Source organism: Oncorhynchus nerka, linkage group LG28, assembly GCF_034236695.1.
Source record: "Oncorhynchus nerka isolate Pitt River linkage group LG28, Oner_Uvic_2.0, whole genome shotgun sequence".
NCBI lineage: Eukaryota > Metazoa > Chordata > Actinopteri > Salmoniformes > Salmonidae > Oncorhynchus > Oncorhynchus nerka.
This window is the reverse complement of record NC_088423.1, coordinates 26223277-26248273: the sequence shown is the minus strand read 5'-3', so window position 1 is coordinate 26248273 and position 24997 is coordinate 26223277. Positions and strand designations below refer to the sequence as shown.

Genomic DNA, 24997 nt, shown 5'->3' with positions numbered 1-24997 from the left:
TCTCACAGACCAGATAATCTTTGTCTAGTCCTCTTATACACATTTCCACCCCTCTATCTTAGACACACCATTGGGACTTGCCAAAAGTAGTGGATTTGTTAGGTTAATTGTTGGATTTGTTATGTGTTAAATGGTGGATTTTTTCCACTCCAAAAATATGTATTTGGCAGAGCAGCATTTTTTTGCATACCTCTAGGATGCTTATGTACACTGTACAAAATATAAATGCAACACGTAAAGTGTTGGTCCCATGTTTCATGATCTGTAATAAAAGATCTCAGAAATGTTCCACAAAAAGCTTATTTCTCTCAAAGTTTGTGCAGACATTTGTTAACATCCCTGTTTGTGAGCATTTCTCCTTTGCCAAGATAATCCATCCACCTGACAAGTGTGGCATACCAAGAAGATGATTAAACAGTATGATCATTATACATGTGCACCTTGTACTGGGACAATAAAAGGCCATTCTAAAATGATCCGTTTTGTCACACAACACAATGCCACAGATGTCTCAAGGTTTGAGGGAGCGTGCATTTGACAATCTGACTGCAGAAAGGTTCACGAGAGCTGTTGCCAGAGAATTTAATGTACATTTCTCTACCATAAACCGCCTCCAACATTTTTTTAGAGAATTTGGCAGTACATCCAACCAGTGGCGAGTGGTTTGCTGACGTTAATGTTGTGTACTGAGTGCCCCATGGTGGCGGTGGGGTTATGGTATGGGAAGGCATAAGCTACAGACAACGAACACAATTGTATTTTATCGATGGCAATATGAATGCACAGAGATGCTACAGACAACGAACACAATTGCGTTTTATCGATGGCAATATGAATACCGTCACGAGATCCTGAGGCCCATTGTCGTGCCATTCATCCACCTCCATCACCTAATGTTTTAGCATGATAGTGCACGGCCCTCTGTCACAAGGATTTGAAAAACAATTCCTGGAAGCTGAAAATGTCCCAGTTCTTCCATGGCCTGCATTCTCACCAGACATGTCACCCATTGTGTCACGGCTCTTGTCGTAATGAGGATCGGACCAAAACACAGCGTGGCACGTGTTCATGATTCTTTATTAACTAAAACACTTGAACAAAACAACAAAGTGAAAACAAACTAAACAGTTCTGTAAGGTGCATAAACTATACAGATAACAACTACCCACAAAACACAGGTGGGAAAATGGCTGCCTAAGTATGATTCCCACGATAGACAGCTGCCAACGATAGACAGCTGCCTCTGATTGGGAACCACACACGGCCAAAAACAAAGAAATAGAAAACATAGAAATACAGAAACTAGAATGCCCACCTTAGTCACACCCTGGCCTAACCAAAATAGAGAATAAAGGCCTCTCTATGGGCAGGGAGTGACACATTGAGCAGGTTTGGAATGCTCTGAATCGACGTGTATGACAGCGTGTTCCAGTTCCCGCCAATATCCTGCAACTTCGAACAGCCATTGAAGAGGAGTGGGATAAACATTCCACAGGCCGCAATCAACAGCTTGATCAATTTTATGTGGAGGAGATATGTCGCGCTGCATGAGGCAAATGGTGGTCACACCAGATACTGACTGGTTTTCTGATCCACACCCCTACCTTTTTTTAAAGATATCTGTGACCAACAGATGCATACCTGAATTCCCAGTCATGACAAATCCATAGATTAAAGCCTAATTTATTTATTTCAATTGACTGATTTCCTTATATGAACTGGAACTCAGTCAAATCTTTGAAATTGATGCGTTTTATTTTTCTTCAGTATAATAAAGGCTGCTAAAAATAGATATGCCTGACGTCAATGTTTTGGCTAGACCTTTTCTGTAGGTACACATCAATAGTTATAACATTTACGTTAGCAAAACTTACTACTATACAACTCTTACTTACTATAGCTGAACTGATGAGTTGGATTTAGAGAGTCTTTGTGAATTACGAGGCAGGTCCTCCTCTAACTCCTCCTCTAACTCCTCTCTGTTCTCCTCCTTTCCCTCCACCGGTCTTTCCCCTGGTTTGACCAGTCTTTCCCCTGGTTTGACCAGTTTTTCCCCTGGTTTGACCAGTCTTTCCCCTGGTTTGACCAGTCTTTCCCCTGGTTTGACCAGTCTTTCCCCTGGTTTGACCAGTCTTTCCCCTGGTTTGACCAGTCTTTCCCCTGGTTTGACCAGTCTTTCCCCTGGTTTGACCAGTTTTTCCCCTGGTTTGACCAGTCTTTCCCCTGGTTTGACCAGTCTTTCCCCTGGTTTGACCAGTCTTTCCCCTGGTTTGACCAGTTTTTTCCCCTGGTTTGACCAGTCTTTCCCCTGGTTTGACCAGTCTTTCCCCTGGTTTGACCAATTTTTCCACTGGTTTGACCCACCTTCCCCTGGTTTGTCCGACCGGTTTTTCCCCTGGTTTGACCGACCGGTCTTTCCCCTGGTTTGACCGACCGGTCTTTCCCCTGGTTTGACCAGTCTTTCCCCTGGTTTGACCAGTCTTTCCCCTGGTTTGACCAGTTTTTCCCCTGGTTTGACCGACCGGTCTTTCCCCTGGTTTGACCGACCGGTCTTTCCCCTGGTTTGACTGACAGGTCTTTCCCCTGGTTTGACTTTGTCTCACGGTCACAGCCTCTGTCTCAGGTGTGTGTGCATGTGTGTGTGTGTGTGTGTGTCTGCCACAGTTGTCTGCTTAAGAAAACAAAGGCCAAATGGACGGAGGTAACATCGGTGTCAGTTAAAAGATGTAACCAAGACTAAACATATTTAACTGGTGAGAGTGCCTTTCTGACAAGCTGTTTAGACAGAAGAGTCTGGACATGTCAGAAAGACTCTCAGACCCAAATAAGGAGAGTTTCAGGTTGAGACTACCCGGTCCTCATGTCTTGTTTCTCACGTGTCTCTTTGGCTTTAACAGTTAGAAATACACACACTCACTGAATCACACACGCGCACACACATACACACACATTGACAACCTGGTCAAGAATCCAAGACATATGAAACTAATGAAAAGTCCGTGTTTTATTCCAAAATGAAGTACTGGTATCTCAGTGATGCTGTAAACTGAATCTCTTGTGTTTTTATTCCCAGGTTCATGAAGAACGCTGGTTCTGTTGTGGATGCTGTAACGTGGCAACAGTAGGTATTTTACCCCTTTTTCTATCCTATATCTGCATACCTGTATCACTTAGCTTCATACACACATTCCCTATATAATAATCATCATCATCATAATAACAATAAACAAGTTCTCATTCATAAAACCTCTTAAAATGTGTAAAGTAGAATAAAAATGGTTTCCAGTCAAACTGTTTCCAGGGAGAAATATTTTGAAGGCTTTTATAAAAAATACAAGCTATAGTGAGAACCAGCTGCTGAAAGAATGGCATGGTTTTAGTTTGGTATTTTCCCTCACACTCTCTCTCCTTTGCTTTCCTCCCCATTCTGACTTGTGGTGTCGTTCTTGAAGTGACTGAGCGGCTAAAGACATGTCTGGCTGTTGTTGTGGTTTGTAATGGTCATTGTTTTACAGGCAAGAGGAACTGTGGTTGACATTCTGAGAGAGCAAAAAAATTGCATCGCTGTCAGAACGAAGTAAAATAGTCTGTGCAGTAGTTTCAAAATAAGGGAATATTGCTGTTTCGTGCCAAGGTATTCACATATTTGTCTCATTAACACGCGCACACGCATGCACGCAAACACGTACAAATGCACACACAGACACACACCACACTGCTAGAGACGGGTCTCGTTAAGGCCAAGGTCAGGCTAATTAAGGGATTGGGAAGAGGAAGGTTTAGCACCACCCACACTGGCAAAGTCAAACCATATGCTTACACACACACACACGCATACACACACATGTCCTGCCAATTACCCTCTTTACACAACAGGACTAGGTTTTATGCTAGCCAGACTGCGTGACAGATAGGCTGACCTCTATAAACCAACTTTTAACCAATAAAAGCTCTGAAAAGGTGCCACTTTGACCAACAGTGAAATACACTTGCATGATGACTAACCTTGCCTAAGATCTGAAGACATGCTACGTGAATGATTCGGTCTTGTGTTTTTCTATAGAGAGAAAGTTGCACCAATCCATCCATAATAGCAGCACTTCCTCTAGATGGTACATATTAGAATTGTGTTGAACAACTTGGTTTAGTTATACAGTTTACATATTGGAGTCATTTGGCATGGAACAGCATGTTACATGTTAGGAACACAAAACAGGTGTTACACATGCTAGAGTGTATCTGTGACCAGACAGTTCACTATGCCTGTTGTCTCCCTCGATCTGGCATTCTGTGGGGGAGCTCAGGTAAGAGAGTTAGGGATGATTAGTGTAGCACTAAGCGTCCACACCTCTTATACACAGACAAGCACGCATGCAGGCATGCACACACACACACACACACACAAATATACAACAGGTATATCTTCCCAAGCTGACGCTAACATACAGTACAGTACATGTTTTCAATGTTCTTTCTCCAGTACTGCCAGAACTTCCCCTGTCACTTCCCTACTGTTGTCTTCATCCTCATAGTGTGGTTGTGTTCTCTTTCAATGATTTGTTTTGATATCTCACATGAGCGTGATTCACCAGAATCTCATCATCTCAAAGAACCAATCACATATGTCTGTCGGGTACAGACAGGTCGAGAGGCAAATGATGTGAGCAGCTCCCCTCATCATAAAGAGCCACTCGCTCACCTTTTGATCAATCTCACCTCTCTTCCTCACAAACAGTCATTCTCTTAGCTCTCCTCAGCATGACTTGATCCGTTTTCCAAGTTCATCTGTTCACAGGTGTGCTGTGAGGTTACTCCGCCGAGTTCAGGTTTTTCTTCGCTTGTCTTCTGTGTTGGGTGACTTTATCCCCTCCCCCCCAGTTTGTGTCCAGTACCCATAATGCTCATATACTTGGATAGAACGAAAGCTTTGCACAAGAGCGACTAGCTCTTTGTGTGTTTTGTGAGAGACGCCTCTCTCGTCAACAGTTATCACGGATTGTGGAAGCTATTATATTGGCCTATAATAGCAAGGGGTTTACAGCCTCCGGATGGCCTGAGGGCTCACTCCACCAGGGGTATGGCTACTTCTTGGGCACTGTTCGAGGGCATCTCCTTGCATACTTTTATGATGTTCTACCGGCTAGACGTCATTGCGCCTTCTTTGGCGTATACTGTCCTCAGTGTCGGGGCCTCTGAGGGTTGATACGTTGATACTAACTGGCTTCAGAGAGCATTCTGTGATACGGGAGTTGGCCATATCCCTCATGTGAGATCGAAACTAACAACTGAAAGAGAACTTAAGGTTATTTGCGTAGCCCCGGTTCTCTGATATTATGAGTGAGATGTCTCACCGCATTCAAATAAAATAACAGTTTATTGGTCGCGTACACAGTTTAGCAGATGTTATAGCAGTGATCATGCTTATGTTACTAGCTCCTAACAATGCTGTAAAATGTCCAACAAGTACACAAATAATCATAAAAAACAAGAAATCTTGAAATGGCAGAAAGAATCTAATTTACAACCCAAATAGCACTACACCATTCCCTACTAGCAAGAACTTGAGGAAGTTCGGCATGCTCAAGAATGATCAGAGGGTGGGCGAGTGGGGGGATGAGGGGAGGGGCTCACCTTATTCGCCCCTCAACTTGCCTGTTTCCGACAGACGTGTGTGATTGGTTCTTCGAGCTTCTGAGACTCTTGTCAATCCCCTTCATGTGAGATATCTCACTTATAATATCAGAGAACCGAGGGTTACGCAAGTAACACGTTTTGGCTTAGCGGGAGTATTGCTCCATGAATAGAGACCATGTAGTCAGAAGACTGAACACTCAGCAAGAGGACTGATGCTTTTTACAGCTACAGTATATAGAGAAAGTAGAGAAAATAGAGATAGCAGTGGGAGGAAGAAAGAGCAAAGACTCCACACTTTATTCACTGTCCCACCGGACTCGTAAATCCTGAGGGCCCATTCCCCTGGAGGGACACATTTTATTCATTGGTGGAGCTTAGACCCTCACAAACACTCACACTCACACATACACACGAGCGCACCCTTTGTCTCTTGTCTCCCTTTCGCTATCGCTCTCCTTCTTTCTCTCTCACTTGTCTCCTTTTTCTCTCTCTCTGATCCTTCCCTGCCTTCCTCCATTTCTTGTCACTTTCTCGCTCTTCCCTCTGACATCTTAATACTCGTCTCAGACTAAATCTGGTATTTATCTACATCTCAACCATTTCACAAGTCAGAGAGAGAACCATTGTAGAGGGGAGAAAGAGGAAGAATGTGAGATGAGAAAGAGAAGGAGAGAGATTGAAATTTAGCAAGAGAGAAAAGACAGAGTAGTACAGTACATAGATACAGCCAGAGAGAGAGAGAGGGAGAGAGAGAGAGAAAGGCTACTGCTGTGAGGAAAGGTGATTCATCATTGTCTTGGTAAAGAATGTAATTCCAAATAGAGGATACGTTCTGTTCTCCACAGATGTGTTCACGCTTTAATTCTTCCCATAGGTAGAGGAGCAGTCAGATCAGCAGACAGCTTCCCTACAAAACTACTGTGTACTATGTATTTTTGTCTGACAAAGTTGGCCACACATAAATGGTATCATAACCCAGTTTTGGTAACCCTTGATGGTAAAAGATTTGATAGTTTTCCTACAATTAGGTCCCACTTTAAAAAACAAGAATTTATAAAGGCTTTATATAGAATACATAAAGTCTTCATTAGTACAAAATAGATACTTCACAAATAACTTCCTCTATGTACAGTACATGGTAACACTTTAGTTGAAGGGAGCATACATACATTCATACAAGGCATTCATCACACCTTTATGCGTGTTGCCGTATCATGCATAACAAACTTTATAATACATTTATTCTTCATCATTCATAAGAAGTTTTCAAAATGAAATTCCCTTGAAATACCGTTGAGAGTTAGAACAGTAGAATACACAAGGTGCAGTTTAGAAATGTGGTTGTGCATCAGTAGTCTTTTTCTCTTGACAGTCATTTAGCCCATGTCAGCTAAACATTTGAATCATGGTCGAATTACCAATCGGGGTCTCACTCAGATATTACCAATCGGGGTCTCACTCAGATATTACCAATCGGGGTCTCACTCAGATATTACCAATTGGGGTCTCACTCAGATATTACCAATCGGGGGCTCACTCAGATATCACATTAAAAACGGCAAACATTTCTCTCCACTCATTGGCAAAATGTGTCAAATTCAAGGAAATTAGCTGTAACATTTTTGCTCCCGGCCCCATGGCAAAATGTGTAGAAAAGCAGCAAACTTTAAAACTGCAAAATGTTCTTTGTGGCCCACATCAAAGTTGCCCATTTGTGCTGTAAGACATCCGTGCTCTAATACACTATCCACGGAACTGGCTAGGAGCAGCACATTTAGTCACTGTGTGCACAGAGTGTTTTGTATTCTCTCTCTTTCAGTGCTGCAGGATGCCACTGGGTAAACAGCCCTTGGAATTATCAATAGTATCTTCACCCTCCAATTATGTTCAAAAGCCTTACGCAGTAGATGTTCTGTGGCAATTTGACCCCGTATCCACGAATAAGTACAGAACATACAGTAAGAAGGTGGATCTGAAGCAAACAGAGTACCTGGTCTACAGTGAGTCCACCTTACCTGACCCCGTCAATCTGAGCCTTACTCATCATCTAAACTCTACGGCACTACAGTCCACTTTACCTAACCACGTCAATCTGAGCCTGACTCATCATCTAAACTCTACAGTACTACAGTCCACCTTACCTAACCACGTCAATCTGAGCCTGACTCATCATCTAAACTCTACAGTACTACAGTCCACCTTACCTAACCCCGTCAATCTGGGCCTTACTCATCATCTAAACTCTACGGTACTACAGTCCACCTTACCTAACCCCGTCAATCTGAGCCTGACTCATCATCTAAACTCTATAGTACTACAGTCCACCTTACCTAACCCCGTCAATCTGAGCCTTACTCATCATCAAAACTCTACGGAACTACAGTCCACCTTACCTAACCCCGTCAATCTGGGCCTTACTCATCATCTAAACTCTACGGTACATGTCATGTTAGGGCTGCAGCATGTTCTCTGCCAAATTAAGCCAAAAATATATACTAATATATACAAATACTTTGGGGGTTTGGTACTGTGGCTGTGAAAATACACATTTCTAAATAAATGTACATATAAAGATATATTTCTGTGTTACTGTTAACTTTTCGTTCTGAAATGACAAACTCCTTGTAAATGATATTGAAAAAAGGTGTTATGAAGGTTGTTATAACTGATACTGCGAGGTGTTATGACTGGTTTCATAAAGGTGTTGTGAATGTCTTTTTTATACCCCCTTCAAGTAGAGTGTTGTCGGCAGCATTGCCAAATGTGACAAAACCCACTGTGTCAATTCCCCCAAAAAGGGTTACATGATGACATTATTGATAATAGCCTAAACCTACCTGAATTCAATGGAAACCCATACCACGTTAATGGCACTCATAAACTGTACATAGTGATTGCTTTAGATCAGGTACTTCCAAAAATATTTTGATAATAATTAGTATATATAATTTATCTATATTAAACACCGTATACATTATCTTATGAATCTTTATTCTGGGTGGCAGGGTAGCCTAGTGGTTAGAGCGTTGGACTAGTAACTGAAAGGTTGCACGTAAAAATCTGCCGTTCTGCCCCTGAACAAGACAGTTAACCCAGTGTTCCTAGGCTGTCATTGAAAATAAGAATTTGTTCTTAACTGACTTGCCTAATTTAATAAATGTTAAATTAAAGAGGAACTGAACCCCCCCAAAATGATCTGGTTTAAAACGGCCTGTGGCATTGGTAGTAGTCATATACAGTGGGATTAATGCCGTTGATGAAGATGAGCAAAATTGTCTGTATAAAATAAAGAATTCAAGTACTGAGCTTTATTGTATATTATTTTACGCTAATACAATTGCTCAGAGAAAGAGATTTTGTTTTACAAGTAATACTTTTTTTTCTCTAAAAGATAGGGTTAAAAATGACTCTCCTGTTTTCTATACCTTTCTATACCTCACCTAAGTCACCTTGTGAGGATAATGGCATTGAGACTTTTTCTAAAAATGTTTTCTGAGATTGAATGACACATTGGGAGGAATCTTAGACCATTCCTTCATAGAGAATCTTTCCAAATCCTTGATATCAGTCTGCTGGTAGAGGCAACCAGGTTTTTGGCTAAAATGTCCTAGTACTGGGTAAAGTCCATGATGCCGTTGACCTTAACAACTCTGTACAGTGTCCCGAGAGGCACATAGGTTGAGATCTGTGGTGACACAGATTTCCTCCCACATAGCAGGGTCATCTGTGCATTGACTTTCCATATTGTCCAGCAGCTTCACTTGATAAGCCGTAAGTAAGGTGGACATGTTAGGTGCTCTGACAGAATGGGCTGCTGTTATGTACATTTTATGACAAATGAACAAAAGCATCCCTCTTGTTCGGGAGGGTGGTGTTCACCAACAGGGATGCACTGCGTGAGGGATTAAGGTAGTTAACCGTTAGCCAGAGGAGGCTCCACCGGAGGGGCCTTATGGAAACTGGAAACTCGTCTATGCATGTTCAGGGTAGGGGAACAATTAGGGGTTAGTCTACCAGAAAAAGGCTTTTCCCTAGACCATTTTGCCTCCTTTAGGCAAGCCACAACTGTCGGAATGCTAGGTTTGGTCAGGGCTGATTGCGGTTGGAGTCTCCTCCACTCGTACAAATGGTCCGGTGGGACCGGTGGGACATTGAGCGTGTAATCCCGGATGGGATTAGCAACCTCGTCACCGGCTGTGCCTTTGGCGGTGCACCTGGGGACGGGTGCAGGTGTTTGGGAGGGAGGAAGTGGGGACTCAATTCCTCCATCTTCGGGCTCAAAGTTGGAGAGGCTGCTATTAGCATGAGCCTCATCATCTTCTATCTCCCCCTCTCCCGAGATCGTGTCTTCGCTAAATAAGGGAAGAGAGTCAAGGTTGTCAATCACCTCCGCCCAGATGTGTACAGATGAGCGCTTGTTGCCTACCCTGGGGGGGTACAGACGTGGCTTGGAGTGGGGGGTACCCGGAGCAGGAGCATTTTTTTGTCTCCTTCTCTGGCTAACCTTAAACAGTGTGCTGCAGTGCAGACAAGACTCTAGGTAGTTGACTGCCTCTCAAGCATGCTTGTTTCCCAAACAGGCAAAGCAGAAAGGATGGGAGTCTTTCTCTGAGATGCAAGAGCTGCAGGGGCAGATATGGGAGCTCGTGCCTGGCTTGGGTCATCCTGGCAAGGGGAGGTGGTAACCATGACTCTAAGTGGGCTACAAGCCTGTCGTAAATTGCACTCAGTAACCCGGAGAGCACAGCAAGGTGGAGTTGCTCTACAGGTTAGAAGGCTCTCAAGACCGCAAAACCGGAAGGTAGGACCAGTCAGCCTAGCCAGTAAAGGTGCTGGTGAGCTAGGTGAGAGAAGAATACTACCGTGCAGGTAGAGAGAGCTAGCGAAGGAGCTAGTTCTAGTCATGTGCTTCACCAATGCGTAGCTGCGTAGCCAGCTAGTCCTGGCGTTTAGCTTGCTAGCGTTCACCTCAAGTGTTAGTAGCCTAGCTTTAGCAAGCACACTGCTAGCTGAAGAGAATGCACGTTCTTTGTTAGCTACCTACGTTAGCTTAGGGTGTGGCTAACCAAATCACAAAAGTCTCTTTCCTTTCTTCCACTGCGGTGGGAATAAGTAACAGGAAGGTACATGGGCTGGTAGAGTGAGATGGAAGCTACCCATAGTGAGAAACCAAACAAGTAATTTAAATAGAACGTGTGTGAATAACTATCTAAATACTGTAGTGTTGAAGGGCCAGTATAGGGCACCCTTCCCTCTGATCTTAAGATCAAATCCCAATGCCCCAGGGCAGTGATGGGGACATTGCCTTGCATAGGGTGCCATTTATCAGATGGGACATTAAACAGGTGTCCTGACTCTCTGTGGTCACATGTCAATCCCATGGCACTTATTGTAAGAGTAGGGGTGTTAACTCCAGTGCCCTGGCTAAATTCCCAACCTGGCCCCATTTCCATCATGGCCACCAAATCATTCCCCTCCTTCCTAATTACCATATTTATTTGTATATTTTATTTAACCTTTATTTAAAAAGGCAATTCCGTTAAGAACAAATTCTTATTTACAATGACGGCCTACTAAAAGGCAAAAGGCCTCCTGCGAGGACGGGGGCTGGGATTACAAATATAAATATAGGACAAAACACACATCACGACAAGAGAGACCTAAGACAACAACATAGCATGGTAGCAACACAACATGACAACAACATGGTAGCAACACAACATGGCAGCAGCACAACATGGTAGCAGCACAAAACATGGTACAAACATTATTGGGCACAGACAACAGCACAAAGGCAAGAAGGTAGAGACAACAATATATCTTGCGAAGCAGCCACAACTGTCAGTAAGAGATGGAGATAACTCCAGCTTGAGTGCTTTTGTAGCTTGTTCCAGTCGCTAGCTGCAGGGAACTGAAAAGAGGAGCGACCCAGGGATGTGTGTGCTTTGGGGACCTTTAACAGAATGTGACTGGCAGAATGGCTGTTGTTTGTGGAGGATGAGGGCTGCAGTAGGTACGTATCTCAGATATGGGGGAGTGAGGCCTAAGAGAGTTTTATGCAATGGGTATTCAGAGATGACCAGTTTACAGTATATAGAGTACAGTGATGTGTCCTATGAAGAGCATTGGTGGCTAATCTGATGCCCGAATGGTAAAGAACATCAAGCCGCACAAAAGCACCCTTACCTGCCAATCTTTAAATTACGTCTCTGTAGTCTAGCATGGGTAGGATGGTCATCTGAAACAGGGTTAGTTTGGCAGCTGGGTTGAACGAGGAACGATTACGATAGAGGAAACCAAGTCTAGATTTAACCGTATCCTGCAGCTTTGATATGTGTTGAGAGAAGGACAGTGTACCATCTAGCCATACTCCCAAATACTTGTATGATGTGACTACCTCAAGCTCTAAACCCTCAGAGGTAGTAATCACACCGGTGGGGAGAGGGGCATTCTTCTTACCAAACCACATGACCTTTGTTTTGGAGGTGATTATAAGACTGTATAATCTGCATGTAAATGGATGAGAGAGCTTCCTACTGCCTCAGCTATGTTGTTGATGTAAATTGAGAAGAGCGTGAGCGTGGGGCCTAGGATCGATCCTTGGAGTACTCCCTTGGTGAGAGGCAGTGGCTGAGACTACAGATGTTCTGACTATACACTGCACTCTTGGAGAGAAGTAGTTAGCGAACCAGGCCAAAGACCCCTCAGAGACATCAATATGTCACTCCTCACCTCTCCACCTGATAGCTGATGTGTGGTGAGCGTTTTGGCACAAATGGTTTTCTGTGTATTACCCAAGTGGGTGCTACATATTGGTAGTGGATGAGGTGAGTTTCCCTAACTTACAGTGCTTTGAGTACCTGGAAAGGTGCTATATAAAAATACAATCAATATATTGGGGGAGCTCCCGAGTGAAGCAGCGGTCTAAGGCACTGCATCTCAGCACTTGAGACATCACTACAGGCACCCTGGTTCAAATCCAGGCTGTATCACATCCTGACGGGATTGAGAGTCCCATAGGGCAGCGCACAATTGGCCCAGCATCGTTTGGGTTTGGCTGGGGTAGGCCGTCATTGTAAATAAGAATTTGTTCTTAACTGACTTGCCTAGTTAAATAAAGGTTACATTAAAATATTAAAATATATATATACTGTATATATAGCTTACTAAATTTTACAAATATAGGTCATATATGCTAATATTAAATAATGATTATTAATTGGTGAACATACTATTTCTAAATGGTTTATTACTGGACTTTCTTATGAAGTGTTAGTTTTCATAAGGGTTTCAGTTTGTGTGTACCATAGCCTTTTTTCTCATGAGAATGATACTTTTGTGCAAACTCTAAGTGTAAAGTGTAGTGAGAGCATTTGGCGTCAGATTATAACGAGTTAATATTAGTTTAAAAAAAACAAAAAACACAGAGTTTTAAATCAACGCTAAAAGTGTTGAGTCTGTGGACCCATAGACACTAGAACAGTTGTAAATTAACACACTACTTAGTGTAAATCTATATTCAAAGATTTCCCAGAGTGCCTTGCCTTTCGAGCAAATTGTAGAGTTACCACACATGAGTGATGTGTATGAATTTCATGCCCCTGTCCTAGGGTAAATCTACAACATTTTTGCTTAGTCCACAAGATTGAAAATGAATGTGACAACCATGTCTCTGTCACTAACAAATTCAGTCATGGGTGGTAAATTCTACAATTTACCTGAAAGGCAAGGCACCATGGAAAATATTTGAATAAGGTTTTACACTAAGTAGTGTGTTAATTTAACACTGTTCCGGTGTCTATATGGGTCCACAGACAACACTTTCAATGTTAATTTCGTTTTTTTAACACTGGAGAATTTGCTGTGTGCATTTATCAGAAGTTGCCTGTATTCTGTTCTGAAGTGTTTGTGTGTCTTGTTGTTCTGTCTGTAGTTACTACATGGATGGCAGAGTGACCAAAGTAGAGGACTTTCTGAAGACGCGCCTGCTGGACACCCTGACCGAACAGATCACCAAAGTACTCAAGGTGAGAGAAAGGGAAGTGTTGACACAGGAAAAGTCAGTCATTATGTAAGTATGCTTCACCAAATCACCTCCGTTACACGTGTCTCTTCCCAACCCCTGCCCCAGTGCTCTCCTGTCCCACTGCCTTGTCCCTCCATAGGCCTACCTCTGCAAGGGCACAGTTCCCAGTTCAGTTTTATGGATCTCAACTCTCAGATCTGGAACAGTAACTTCCCTCAGTGAGAAGAAAAGGCCATAAGAACCGATCTGTCATGCTCACAATTAAGTAACAATTGCTACCAACCTATAGTCACAGTCTCTGAGCTGATAGAAAATACCCAATTATTGTCTATTGTAAAAGAGAGGACCCACCAAAGCACATTAAAACAACCATAGAACAATGTGTGCTGCCCTATTGTGTGTGTGAGTTTGTGTGTGTGCGCAGGCGTGTATGTAAGCGTGTTTGTGCTGTACTGTACATGCTTGTGCGTTTCCCCATTTGCTGTCCAGTAGTAATGGTTTGCAGCCATGCTAGGAGAGAGATTCTCTGGAAGCTGTTTAGAGCAGAGAGAATAGGTCTTCCGGACAGAGATCCAGGTGTGTGGGTGTGTAGAGTTAGTATAAATGTATGTGCGTATTATGTGTGAGTGAAAAAATTATGGACTGAGTGTTTCGTTTTTTATTAACTAGGCAAGTCAGTTAAGAACAAATTCTTAATTATAATGATGGCCTAGGAACAGAAGGTTTACTGTCTTGTTCAGGGGCAGAACGACAGATTTGTACCTTTTTACCTCAGCCCGGGGATTCGATCTAGCTACCTTGCGCGCGCGTGTGTGTGTGTGTGTGTGTGTGTGTGTGTGTGTGTGTGTGTGTGTGTGTGTGTGTGTGTGTGTGTGTGTGTGTGTGTGTGTGTGTGTGTGTGTGTTAGTGTGTCTAGGGCCCTGTGAATGTGGATAGAGACAAATACTGAAATAAAAGGTCAATAAAGATACAGGGTAAACTCGGTCCGTGTAGCTATTTGTTAGCTATTTATCATTTGCATTGCTTGGGGATCGAAGCTGTTCAAGAGCCTGTTGTTGTCAGACTTGATGCACCGATACCTCTTGCCCTGTGGCAGCAGAGAAAATAATCTTGGGTGGTTGGGGTCTTTTCACACTGCCTGATATAGAGGTCCTGGATGGCAGGGAGCTCAGCCCCAGTAATGTACTGGGCTGTTCCCACAACACTCTGTAGAGCCATGCATTGAGAACGGTGCTATTGCCATACCAACCAGTGATACAGCCAGTCAATACGCTCTCAGTAGTACAGCTGTAGAACCTTTTCAGGATTTGAGTGCCCATGCCAAACTTCTGAGGGGGAAGAGGCACCGTCACTCTTTCTTCACGACTGTACGTGTGTGTTTGGACCATTTTAAGTCTTTAGTGATTTGGACACAGAGGAACTTGAAGCTGTCTACCTGCTCCACTGCCGCCCCATCAATGTGGATCTGCTCCTTGGTCTTACTCTGGCACCACACTGTCAGGTCACTGACCTCCTCTCTGTAGGCTGACTCATCGTTGCCGGTGATCAGGCCTACCACCATCATGTTGTCAATGAACTTGATAATGGTGTTGGAGTCGTGCACACAGTCGTGGGTGAACAGTGAGTACAGGAGGGGACTAAGCGCACACCCCTGTGGGGTCCAAGATCCAGTTGCAGAGGGAGGTGTTCAGACCCAGAGTCCTAAGTTTGGTGACAAGCTTGGAGGGGATAATGGTGTTGAAGGCTGAGCTGTAGTCAATGAACAGCGTTCTAAGAGAGAGAGAACAAAGGCATTTAATCCCATTTATAACATTTGAAGGTGTAACCTTCCAACCCAAAACCAACCACAATTGACCAATCAAACGATACCAAGTTTACAGTAACCTAAACACTCCCAGGTCCAATCTCCACAGGGTGTCACATAATCTAAAGGCTTGTGTGGGGGGTGAGACCAATGTAAATAAGACAGAACTCCTGAGAAGATAATAAAACACTTTGCATAATAGAGTAATTCAGAGTTCACCCTGTACAGAAACAAGTAACCACAGAGATCATCCGTCCATATAGGTAGCATCAGTGGGGTCACAGCCAAGGTCTGCCATAATCAACCCCGACCTTGGAACAATTAGGGTTAAGTGTCTTGCTCAAGGGCGCATCAACAGATTTGTCACCTTGTCAGCTCGGGGATTCAAACTAGCGACCTTACGGTTATTGGCCCAGTGCTCTAACCGTTAGCCTACCTGCAGCCCTTTCTCTTTCTTTCTCTGATCTGATCCCCTATTTTTCTGTTGTCTGTTCTCCCCCCTCTCTCTTGCCCCCTCTCTTTCCTCTGTCCCCTCTGTTTCCGCTCTCTCTCTCTCGCTCTCTCTCTTTCCTCACTCTCTCTCTTCTTTCCTCACTCTCTCTCTTTCTCAGGTAGTGAATAGCCATGCACCTGGTAAGAAGGTGTGGTTGGGGGGAGTAGGTCCGGCGTGGGCTGGAGGAACCAATAACCTCTCTGATACCTATGCTGCTGGCTTTCTGTAAGTACAATCAACCTATAAATCAATCAATCAACCTATAAATCAATCAGTCAAATGAAGTATCATCGCACTTAGGCATTATTCTCACTTTGTGTGTGTGTGTGTGTGTGTGTGTGTGTGTGTGTGTGTGTGTGTGTGTATTTCAGGTGGCTGAACACTCTGGGCATGGCAGCGGTGCAGGGGATTGATGTTGTCCTGCGACACTCGTTCTTTGACTATGGATACACACACCTCGTAGACCAGCACTTTAACCCACTACCGGTGAGTTTCACACTCTGCTTTATCATAAAAGTTCAATAAAGGTCAAATAAAAACAAATCAAATAAAAATCCTCATGAAAGCAAATCATTCCTTTCTACTCTCACTGGATAACAAGGGAACATTCATTGGAGCTATTGCTACTCTTAGTCCATTTTTTGGTGTGGCTTTGGGTAGCTACTGTAGACTCATCTCAGTCCTCTGTGGCACCTAGCGTTCTTTCCCGTGGGAGCTATTAGGCCAGATGAAAGGCGTTTAGTGGTGTTGACTGGCTGGACGCGAGGGCGAATCACTGTGTAACCCTAGCCCTTTGTCAGTGACCAGGATGGTGTCACGACTCTCCCCTTCCCCCCATCACAAAATGTGTGCCCCTCTGTGTGCAGCACTGGGCTGGTGACAGATCTGCAACCTGAGCTGTAGGTACGCAAAAGGCTGGTACTCCCCCTCCGGCACTGTCTGCAATGGTGCAGTCCAGTCCTGGTTCCCACCACTGCCCTCTGCTGTTGGGATTGGACTATGCTGCATCAGGGGTACAAGACTATGCTCAGGGCAAGCATTACACCCAACTAATCATTTGCCAGATGATACAGTAAGTTGATTAGTTGAATTAAGGGTTTTAGTGCCAAGTTGGAACAAAAGCCTGCACCCTATGGGTCACCAGGACCAGGACTGAAGGAGTATTCACTTATTTAGGGGAAATTGAAGAGGGCGGCCAGAGATCGAGATAGAGACATCCAAGACTCTTTGATCCAGACAGAGAGTCAGTTCTACAATGCTACTGCGGTGCCATGTTCATAAAAATGATTTATCAGCATCTGGTGGATGCCTAAAGAAGATGTGGAGAACTTCTTACTTTATTTAGTTGCTGCAGGGATGGGTGGTGTTTATTAGGGAGACCGCTCCAAAACTAGCAGACAATTATTTCCCCTCCTGTTCCATTCTCTGTTTCTGGGAAGAATGCCCCCCGCTAGGATCATATGCTTTTATTGTGGCTGGGCGTCGGACTGCTCTGCCAGTCTACCTGCTGGGGGGAACCACTATAGGCCAGGCCCCAGAGATGCATTCACATGCCAACCACATGTCCCTTTCCATCTCTCTGAACACTCATTGGACACCGTTCTGACAATTGACTCAGTCAAACCTAGGACTCACTTTATCCGCTCACCCCTCAACCCCACCACTACTATTCCTCTCCTCCATGGTCTAGGTCCAGTAGTTGTAGTGGGTTTACCTACTCCTTCTCCCTATCCTTTCTCCGTCATTCTGTTTTCCTCTCCTGAACTCACTCTCCCTCAGTCTATTTTTGACCTAGCACATGTGAAGAAGTTTGGGATGTGACATCAGCTTAGTGTATTAGCCTGCTTCCTGGGTGGTTTGTCTGTTAACAGATATGAGCCTTCCTCTGCTCTCCCTCTTTATAGGCCTCTCTTTTCATCCTTTTTTAGCTCTCTCACCCTCCTTCGTTCTCTCATTACTTTTCCATTCTTCTACGGGACCCCATCATCTCTCTCTCTCTCTCTCTCTCTCTCTCTCTCTCTTTCTCCATTGTTGGATACACCCCTGGGTTTCTGATACATTCTAGGCTTTGTCTCTCACTATAACAGTAAAATGTTAAGTGGCTATAGTTATGCAATCCCAGTTCATGTCATGACACTACACTGTAGCTGCCAAAGAGTGTGTTAACTGTGTGTTTATTCCTATCCACACAACATTCTTATTTACTCTGTCTAGGATTCCAGTGTTTAAGGACACAGAGGGCTGTTGAAATAAATGCTTCTCTGGTTTTCTGTGTTCTATGGTTGATAAAATGGTGTTTTTGTGTTACTGTTTACTGCAGGTTTTCATATTTATTTTTTATACGTGCCCCTAATTAAAACAGACTGCACATTGTTAACCCCTCTCCTAATACAGTCACTGTAATTAAAAACATTAATCCTACCCTCTCTTATTCAGTTAGTGTAATTAGAAGCATTAAATCACTAATGGGCAAGGCCCTGTACTGATACAGCCTAATGGTTAACCTTACACTTTTATCTGTAAAGGCTGTTGTTAACAAGCTTTCAGTCACACAGTCTGGCTCTCATTTAGCCTGCACTCCCTCTTCTCCTGGCCTACTGCCCATTCTTCCTCCTTCCATCTTTCCCTCCCTCTAGGGCCGGTGTTATGGGTGGGACTTAGGGGGCCTGGCCTACCATACCTCCTTGCCCTCCCTCCTCTTCTCCTGGTCTACTGCCCTACTGCCCATGTATCTGATGCTATCTGGCCAAAAAGAGTATGGCATGTCATGTCATATTATTTTTGGCCAGACAGCATCAGATACATGGGCTTCATATAGTAAGACAGAGGAGCGCTGTCAGATGCTTGCACAGGTGCTTTTCTCCGGTGAGGTAGTTTCAGCCATTTGCGAATTTAAGGAAAGTTAGCAGGTGCACAGTGCACTGTTCGGCTGCTGGAATTATTTTGGACAAACGTGCAAAGGTAACCTACTTTTTAAAGTGATTTGTTTGACAATCAGATGAGAACATGACAGTTAAATTACGTCTTTACTATAAAACCGATTAAAACAATTTTACCATAGGAGGTTCCGTGAAAAAAATGTTGCCACCCCCTATGGAAATCAAATGCCCATCCAACTGATTGGTTCTGGAACCTGCCCTGCCTCCTTCCTCACGAGGTAGATGCTGAAGATTCTCCCCTCTCTATTGACTGCAATGTTTCAAACACAAGTTCTTCGCCATCCAGTTCTTTCTTACTACTATATGTTATTTACCCATGAAAGTGGCTACTAAAGGTACGCTATAATAAAACTCATATCTTTAAACTACCAGATTCTCACCGTGGACTATCTACAGTACTATCCGTCCCTGATTCTCTCCCTGCTCTTCAGATGTCTAACTGGGCACATCCTGTAGGCAACTCATTGACATCTCCATCTCTCTCAGTTAGTAAATCAGGCACACAGATCAGCCTGGTTAAACCTGATCATTACACACAGCTCTGACTGATCAGACAGAGAAAGACTACTGTGGAGGTCATGAAGTTTCACTGACCTGATGGGTTTTCTCTCTTGGAGCCCAGGTTAGGCAAACCAACATATGTATATCTATAGACTCATAGAATATAAGATTTGATAAAAGATCAACAGTTCTGGTATTGTTGCATAATGAAGCTACTCAACGCTTTTGAAATAAATAAGAAATCCATCAAATATTGACTGAATTATAGCACATAAATAATTGTATAATGACAGACAAAAAGTCAATGTAATCCATCAGTTTAGTTGGGAATTCATGTTTAAACTCCGTCTAATATATATATGTATATACATACACACACACATATACTTTTTATATATAAGACCCATGCTATCATATATAAACCATATATGGCCTATTTATGTGTTTTGTTATTATATTTATAGAATAATAATATTTGAAAATAACAATTTGCATATACACTTGAGTATAGTTAAATACATTTGCATTAAATTACCCTCTATCCAACCAGCGTCTTAATACAGTGCATTCAGAAAGTATTCAGACCCTTTGACTTTTCCTACATTTTGTGACGTTACAGCCTTATTCTAAAACTGCTTAAATCGTTTTTCCCCCTCATCAATCAACACACAATACCCCACTCTGTCAAAGTGACCATCGGGTTTTTGGTCTCCTCCCTGACCAAGACCCTTCTCCCCCGATTGCTCAGTTTGACCGGGCGGCCAGGTTTAGGAAGAGTCTAGGTGGTTCCAAACTTCTTCCATTTAAGAATGATGGAGGCCACTGTGTTCTTGGGGACCTTCAATGCTGTACACATTTTGTTGTACTCTTCCCCAGCTCTGTGCCTCGACAAAATCCTGGCTCGGAGCTCTGCAGACAATTTCTTCGACCTCATGGCTTGGTTTGGCTTGGCTCTGACATCCACTGTCAACTGTGGGACCTTATATAGACAGATGTGTGCCTTTTCAAATCATGTCTAATCAAATGAATTTACCAACAGGTGGACTTCAATCAAGTTGTAGAAACATCTCAAGGATGATCAATGGAAACAGGATGCACTTGAGCTCAATTTCGAATCTCATAGCAAAGGGTCAGAATACTTGTGTAAATAAGGTATTTTTATGTCTAAAAACTTGTTTTTACATTGTCTTTATGGGGTATTGTTTGTAGATTGAAAAAAAATCCATAAAATTTGGAAAAAGAGAAGGGGTCAGAATACTTTCCCGAATGCACTGCACAGTTGAAGTCGGAAGTTTACCTACACCTTAGCCAAATACATTTAAACTCAGTTTTTCACAATTCCTGACATTTAATCCAAGTAAAAATTCACTCTTTTAGCTCAGTTAGGATCACCACTTTATTTTAAAACTTTTGAAATGTCAGAATAATAAAAGAGAGAATGATTTATTTCACATTTTATTTCCTTCATCACATTCCCAGTTGGTAGCATTGTCTTTAAATTGTTTAACTTGGGTGAAACGTTTCGGGTAGCCTTCCACAAGCTTCCCACAATTATTCGGGGAAATTTTGACCCATTCCTCCTGACAGAGCTGGTGTAACTGAGTCAAGTTGGCAGGCCTCCTTGCTCACACACGCTTTTTCAGTTCTGCCCACACATTTCTATGGGATTGAGGTCAGGGCTTTGTGATGGCCACGCCAATACCTTGACTTTGTTGTCCTTAAGCCATTTTGCCACAACTGGAACTATGCTTGGGGTCATTGTCCATTTGGAAGACCCATTTGTGACCAAGCTTCAACTTCCTGACTGATGTCTTGAGATGTTTCTTCAATATATCCACATAATATTCATTCCTCATGATGCCATCTATTTTGTGAAGTGCACCAGTCCCTCCTGCAGGCAGCAAAGCACCCCCACAACATGATGCTGCCACCCCCGTGCTTCACGGTTTTGATGGTGTTCTTCGGCTTGCAAGCCTCCCCCTTTTTCCTCCAAACATAACAATGGTCATTATGGCCAAATAGTTCTATTTTTGTTTCATCAGACCAGAGGACATTTATCTAAAAAGTATGATCTTTGTCCCCATGTGCAGTTGCAAACCGGTACCTCCAATTGACTCAAATTATGTCAATTAGCTTATCAGAAGCTTCTAAAGCCATGACATCATTTTCTGGAATTTTCCAAGCTGTTTAAAGGCACAGTCAACATAGTGTATGTAAACTTCTGACCCACTGGAATTGTGATACAGTGCATTATAAGTCAAATAATCTGTCTGTAAACAATTGTTGGAACAATTACTTGTGTCATGCGCAAAGTAGATGTTCTAACCGACTTGCCAAAACTATAGTTTGTTAACAAGAATTTTGTGGAATGGTTGAAAAACGAGTTTTAATGATTTTACCTAAGTGTATGTAAACTTCCGACTTCAACTGTATATTATATAATGCCATTTAGCAGACACTTTTATCCAAAGCGACTTACAGTCATGGTGCAAAGATTTGACGTATGGGTGGTCCTGGGAATCGAACACACTACCCTGGCGTTACAAGTACCATGCGCTACCAACGGAGTTATAAAGTATCGCCCCTCACAATCTCACAGTCTGCTGTAGCTTTCATCATCGCTTTCACTTATTTTCATGATTGTTTTTGTCAAATCCTCTTGCATATTAAACATTAGGTGTAGACTATGTTTTAGAAAAATGATAGCTCCCTGTTTTATCATCTAAACGTGCTGCTCTTGAATTGATCAATGCACAAAAAAATGAGATTTGTGAGATTTGGCTTTTTAACGTTACAAAAAAAGAGCACCCACCTGTGGAAAGATTGCAATCATTAAATCAGCGGGAAAATGTGTTTTGTACAAGCAAGAGATGGAATGTGCATTACTTTTCTTCTTAAATAAATCTATCCAGCAACATTTATGTGACAAATTCATTTACAACCCACAAGAACAGGGAAGAATTGGCTGGAAAGAGGAGAAATCCTGAGGTGGGCAGGGCATGCACTTTGCTAATGTAAGTTTCTAACGTAGCCAGACACAGTGTAAAAGGAGAATAATATAATTTCCGCAATGTTTGATATTATCTGTCCATCTTGCAAGGGAAAGGCACTCATGTAACCACAGTGTACGCTCTAAGGCTTTCACCCGAAGAACTGCTCTTTGTTTTACCTCAGAATCTACAGATTTCTTCATAATATTAGTGTCTGCTCTATTCCCAGCTGCCGATAGCCCTGTCAATAGCCCAGATTGTACACTTCTGTTCTGTACTCTTACTGTACTCTGGGCTTTCCCGATGGCGGAGTAGCAAATTAAGTTAAAGCTTGGCCTGGTGGGGGAAAAAAGCCTTAAATGTTGCCATATGCAGGATTGCATGGGAACTTCCTGACACACACATGTTGTTCAGAACCTCTGGTGAGGTGTTGATTTTGGGGAGTTTGCGGAGAAGAAAAGTGGAGAGGGGCAGCACAGGGGAGAGAGAGAGGACAGGAGAGAAGAGAAGAGATGAGGAGAGGGGCATGAAAATAGAGCGAGAGAGAGGGGCAGGACAGAGGAAAAAGCATGGAATAGATGGGGACCGGGAGAGAGAGAGAGAGGTGGGGGGGAGGACAGAGAACAGAGGAGAGAAGATGGGAAGGGAAGGACAGGGGAGAGAGGAGAGAAGAGGATAGGGGCAGGACAGCGGAGAGAAGATGAGTGGGGAAGGATAGGGGAGAGAGAGAGACTGCAGAGAAGATGGGCAGGATAGGAGAGAGAGATATCAGAGAAGACAGGGGCAGGACATGCCAGAAAGGAGAGGGTCAGAAGAGAGAGAGCAGAGAGATGAGGAGCGGGGCAGAACAGGGGAGAGAGAGAGAGAGAGAGAGAGTGGAGAGGGGCAGAATAGGAGAAAGACATATCAGGGAAGAGAGGGCCAGGACATGGCAGAGAGGAGAGGGTCAGGAGAGAGAGAGCAGAGAGATGAGGAGTGGGGCAGGACAGGGCAGAGAGGAGAGGGTGAGGAGAGAGAGAGCAGAGAGATGAGGAGCGGGGCAGGACATGGCAGAGAGGAGAGGGTCAGGAGAGCAGAGAGATGAGGAGCGGGGCAGGACAGGGGAGAGAGAGAGAGAGAGAGTGGAGAGGGGCAGAATAGGAGAAAGAGATATCAGGGAAGAGAGGGGCAGGACAGGGGAAGAAAGCAGATTAAAAAAAAGGAAGAGGGGCAGGACAGAGGAGAGGAGAGGAGAGGAGAGGACAGGACAGGACAGGACAGGACAGGACAGGACAGGACAGGACAGGACAGGACAGAGAGAGGAGAGGAGGGGAGAGGTGCAGTACAGGAGATAGAGGGGAGGAGAGAGGGCTATGAGAGGGGAGATGGCAGGACAGGAGAGAGAGAGGAGAGGGGGTAGGGGAGAGGGGAGTATGTATTATATTGTCTCTTTCAATAAAGACTGAAGCATCTGGTATCCAGCCTCTACCTCTGGTCTTGTCGACCATGGTGGCTGAAACAGGAGTAGACACCCGTACGACCTTTCTGCTTTTCCCAAATGTTTTTTTCCTCCAGATAATTGAGGTGAATAGTGATATGTGTGATTTACATTGAATTGGACACTTGTAAACCCTAAGGAGCTCACATCCAGTGGATTCACTCAACACACTCTCTGTGGTATCTTAAGTTTTGTTTATGTTTTATACAACTGTTGTCAGACATAGTGGAGTGTTTTAGCACCTCTGCACCTCTACAGCCCCCTGTTCTGACATACTGCACGACCATTTAGCCAGACCTTATATCGGTGTTGACAAGTCAATGGACTCAATGGAACAGTATGGGAATGTTAACCCACTCACTAAAGGATATGTTAACCCGCGAAGCTAACGCATGCCCTTCTCATGTCTGTGTCCACGCAACATCATTGTGGGAGCTCATGCTTACTTTGCTACCTGACTATGCATACCGTGTGTGGTTTTTCACTGTGTAACAGGTGTCCCCTCCCTGTGTGTGTGTGTGTGTGTGTGTCTGTCTGTCTGTCTGTGTTCCAGGACTACTGGTTGTCCCTGGTGTTCAAGCGTCTGGTCGGTCCCAGGGTGTTGGCAGTGCGGGTAGCAGGCTTGCAGAGGAAACCACGACCAGGGAGGGTTATACGAGACAAACTACGGATCTACGCACATTGTACCAGCTTCCACAAGTAAAAACTACAGCCATATACAGTACACTATACGAGCTTCAAAAAGTACCACTTTGTCAGTACAATTTTGGCCTAAGGACAAGAATTAGCTGGGTGGCTAAAAAGCAATCACAGCTTCGACTTCTATAGCTTTGTTGTCCCATCTTCCTTCCCTTGGTGTTACATTCTCAATACACCTGAGGCATAGTGTCTAGTCTCTCCCATACTATAAACAGGCATAGTATCTAGTCTCTCCCATACTATAAACAGGCATAGTGTCTAGTCTCTCCCATACTATAAACAGGCATAGTGTCTAGTCTCTCCCATACTATAAACAGGCATAGTGTCTAGTCTCTCCCATACTATAAACAGGCATAGTGTCTAGTCTCTCCCATACTATAAACAGGCATAGTGTCTAGTCTCTCCCATACTATAAACAGGCATAGTGTCTAGTC

The 24997-nt window shown here is 43.6% G+C and overlaps 1 protein-coding gene across 1 annotated transcript in view; it reads left to right on the top strand.

Moving 5' to 3' along the window:
- Positions 1-3078: 3078 nt before the first annotated feature.
- The window catches only part of LOC115113852 (inactive heparanase-2-like), a 47190-nt gene continuing 25271 nt past the window's right edge, over positions 3079-24997 (top strand). The window contains exons 1-5 of the mRNA XM_029641832.2: positions 3079-3121; positions 13568-13661; positions 16076-16182; positions 16329-16443; positions 24418-24563. Coding sequence (XP_029497692.2) covers positions 13575-13661; positions 16076-16182; positions 16329-16443; positions 24418-24563 — 455 coding nt within the window. The 5' untranslated portion in view covers positions 3079-3121; positions 13568-13574. The remainder of the gene's footprint in view (positions 3122-13567; positions 13662-16075; positions 16183-16328; positions 16444-24417; positions 24564-24997) is intronic.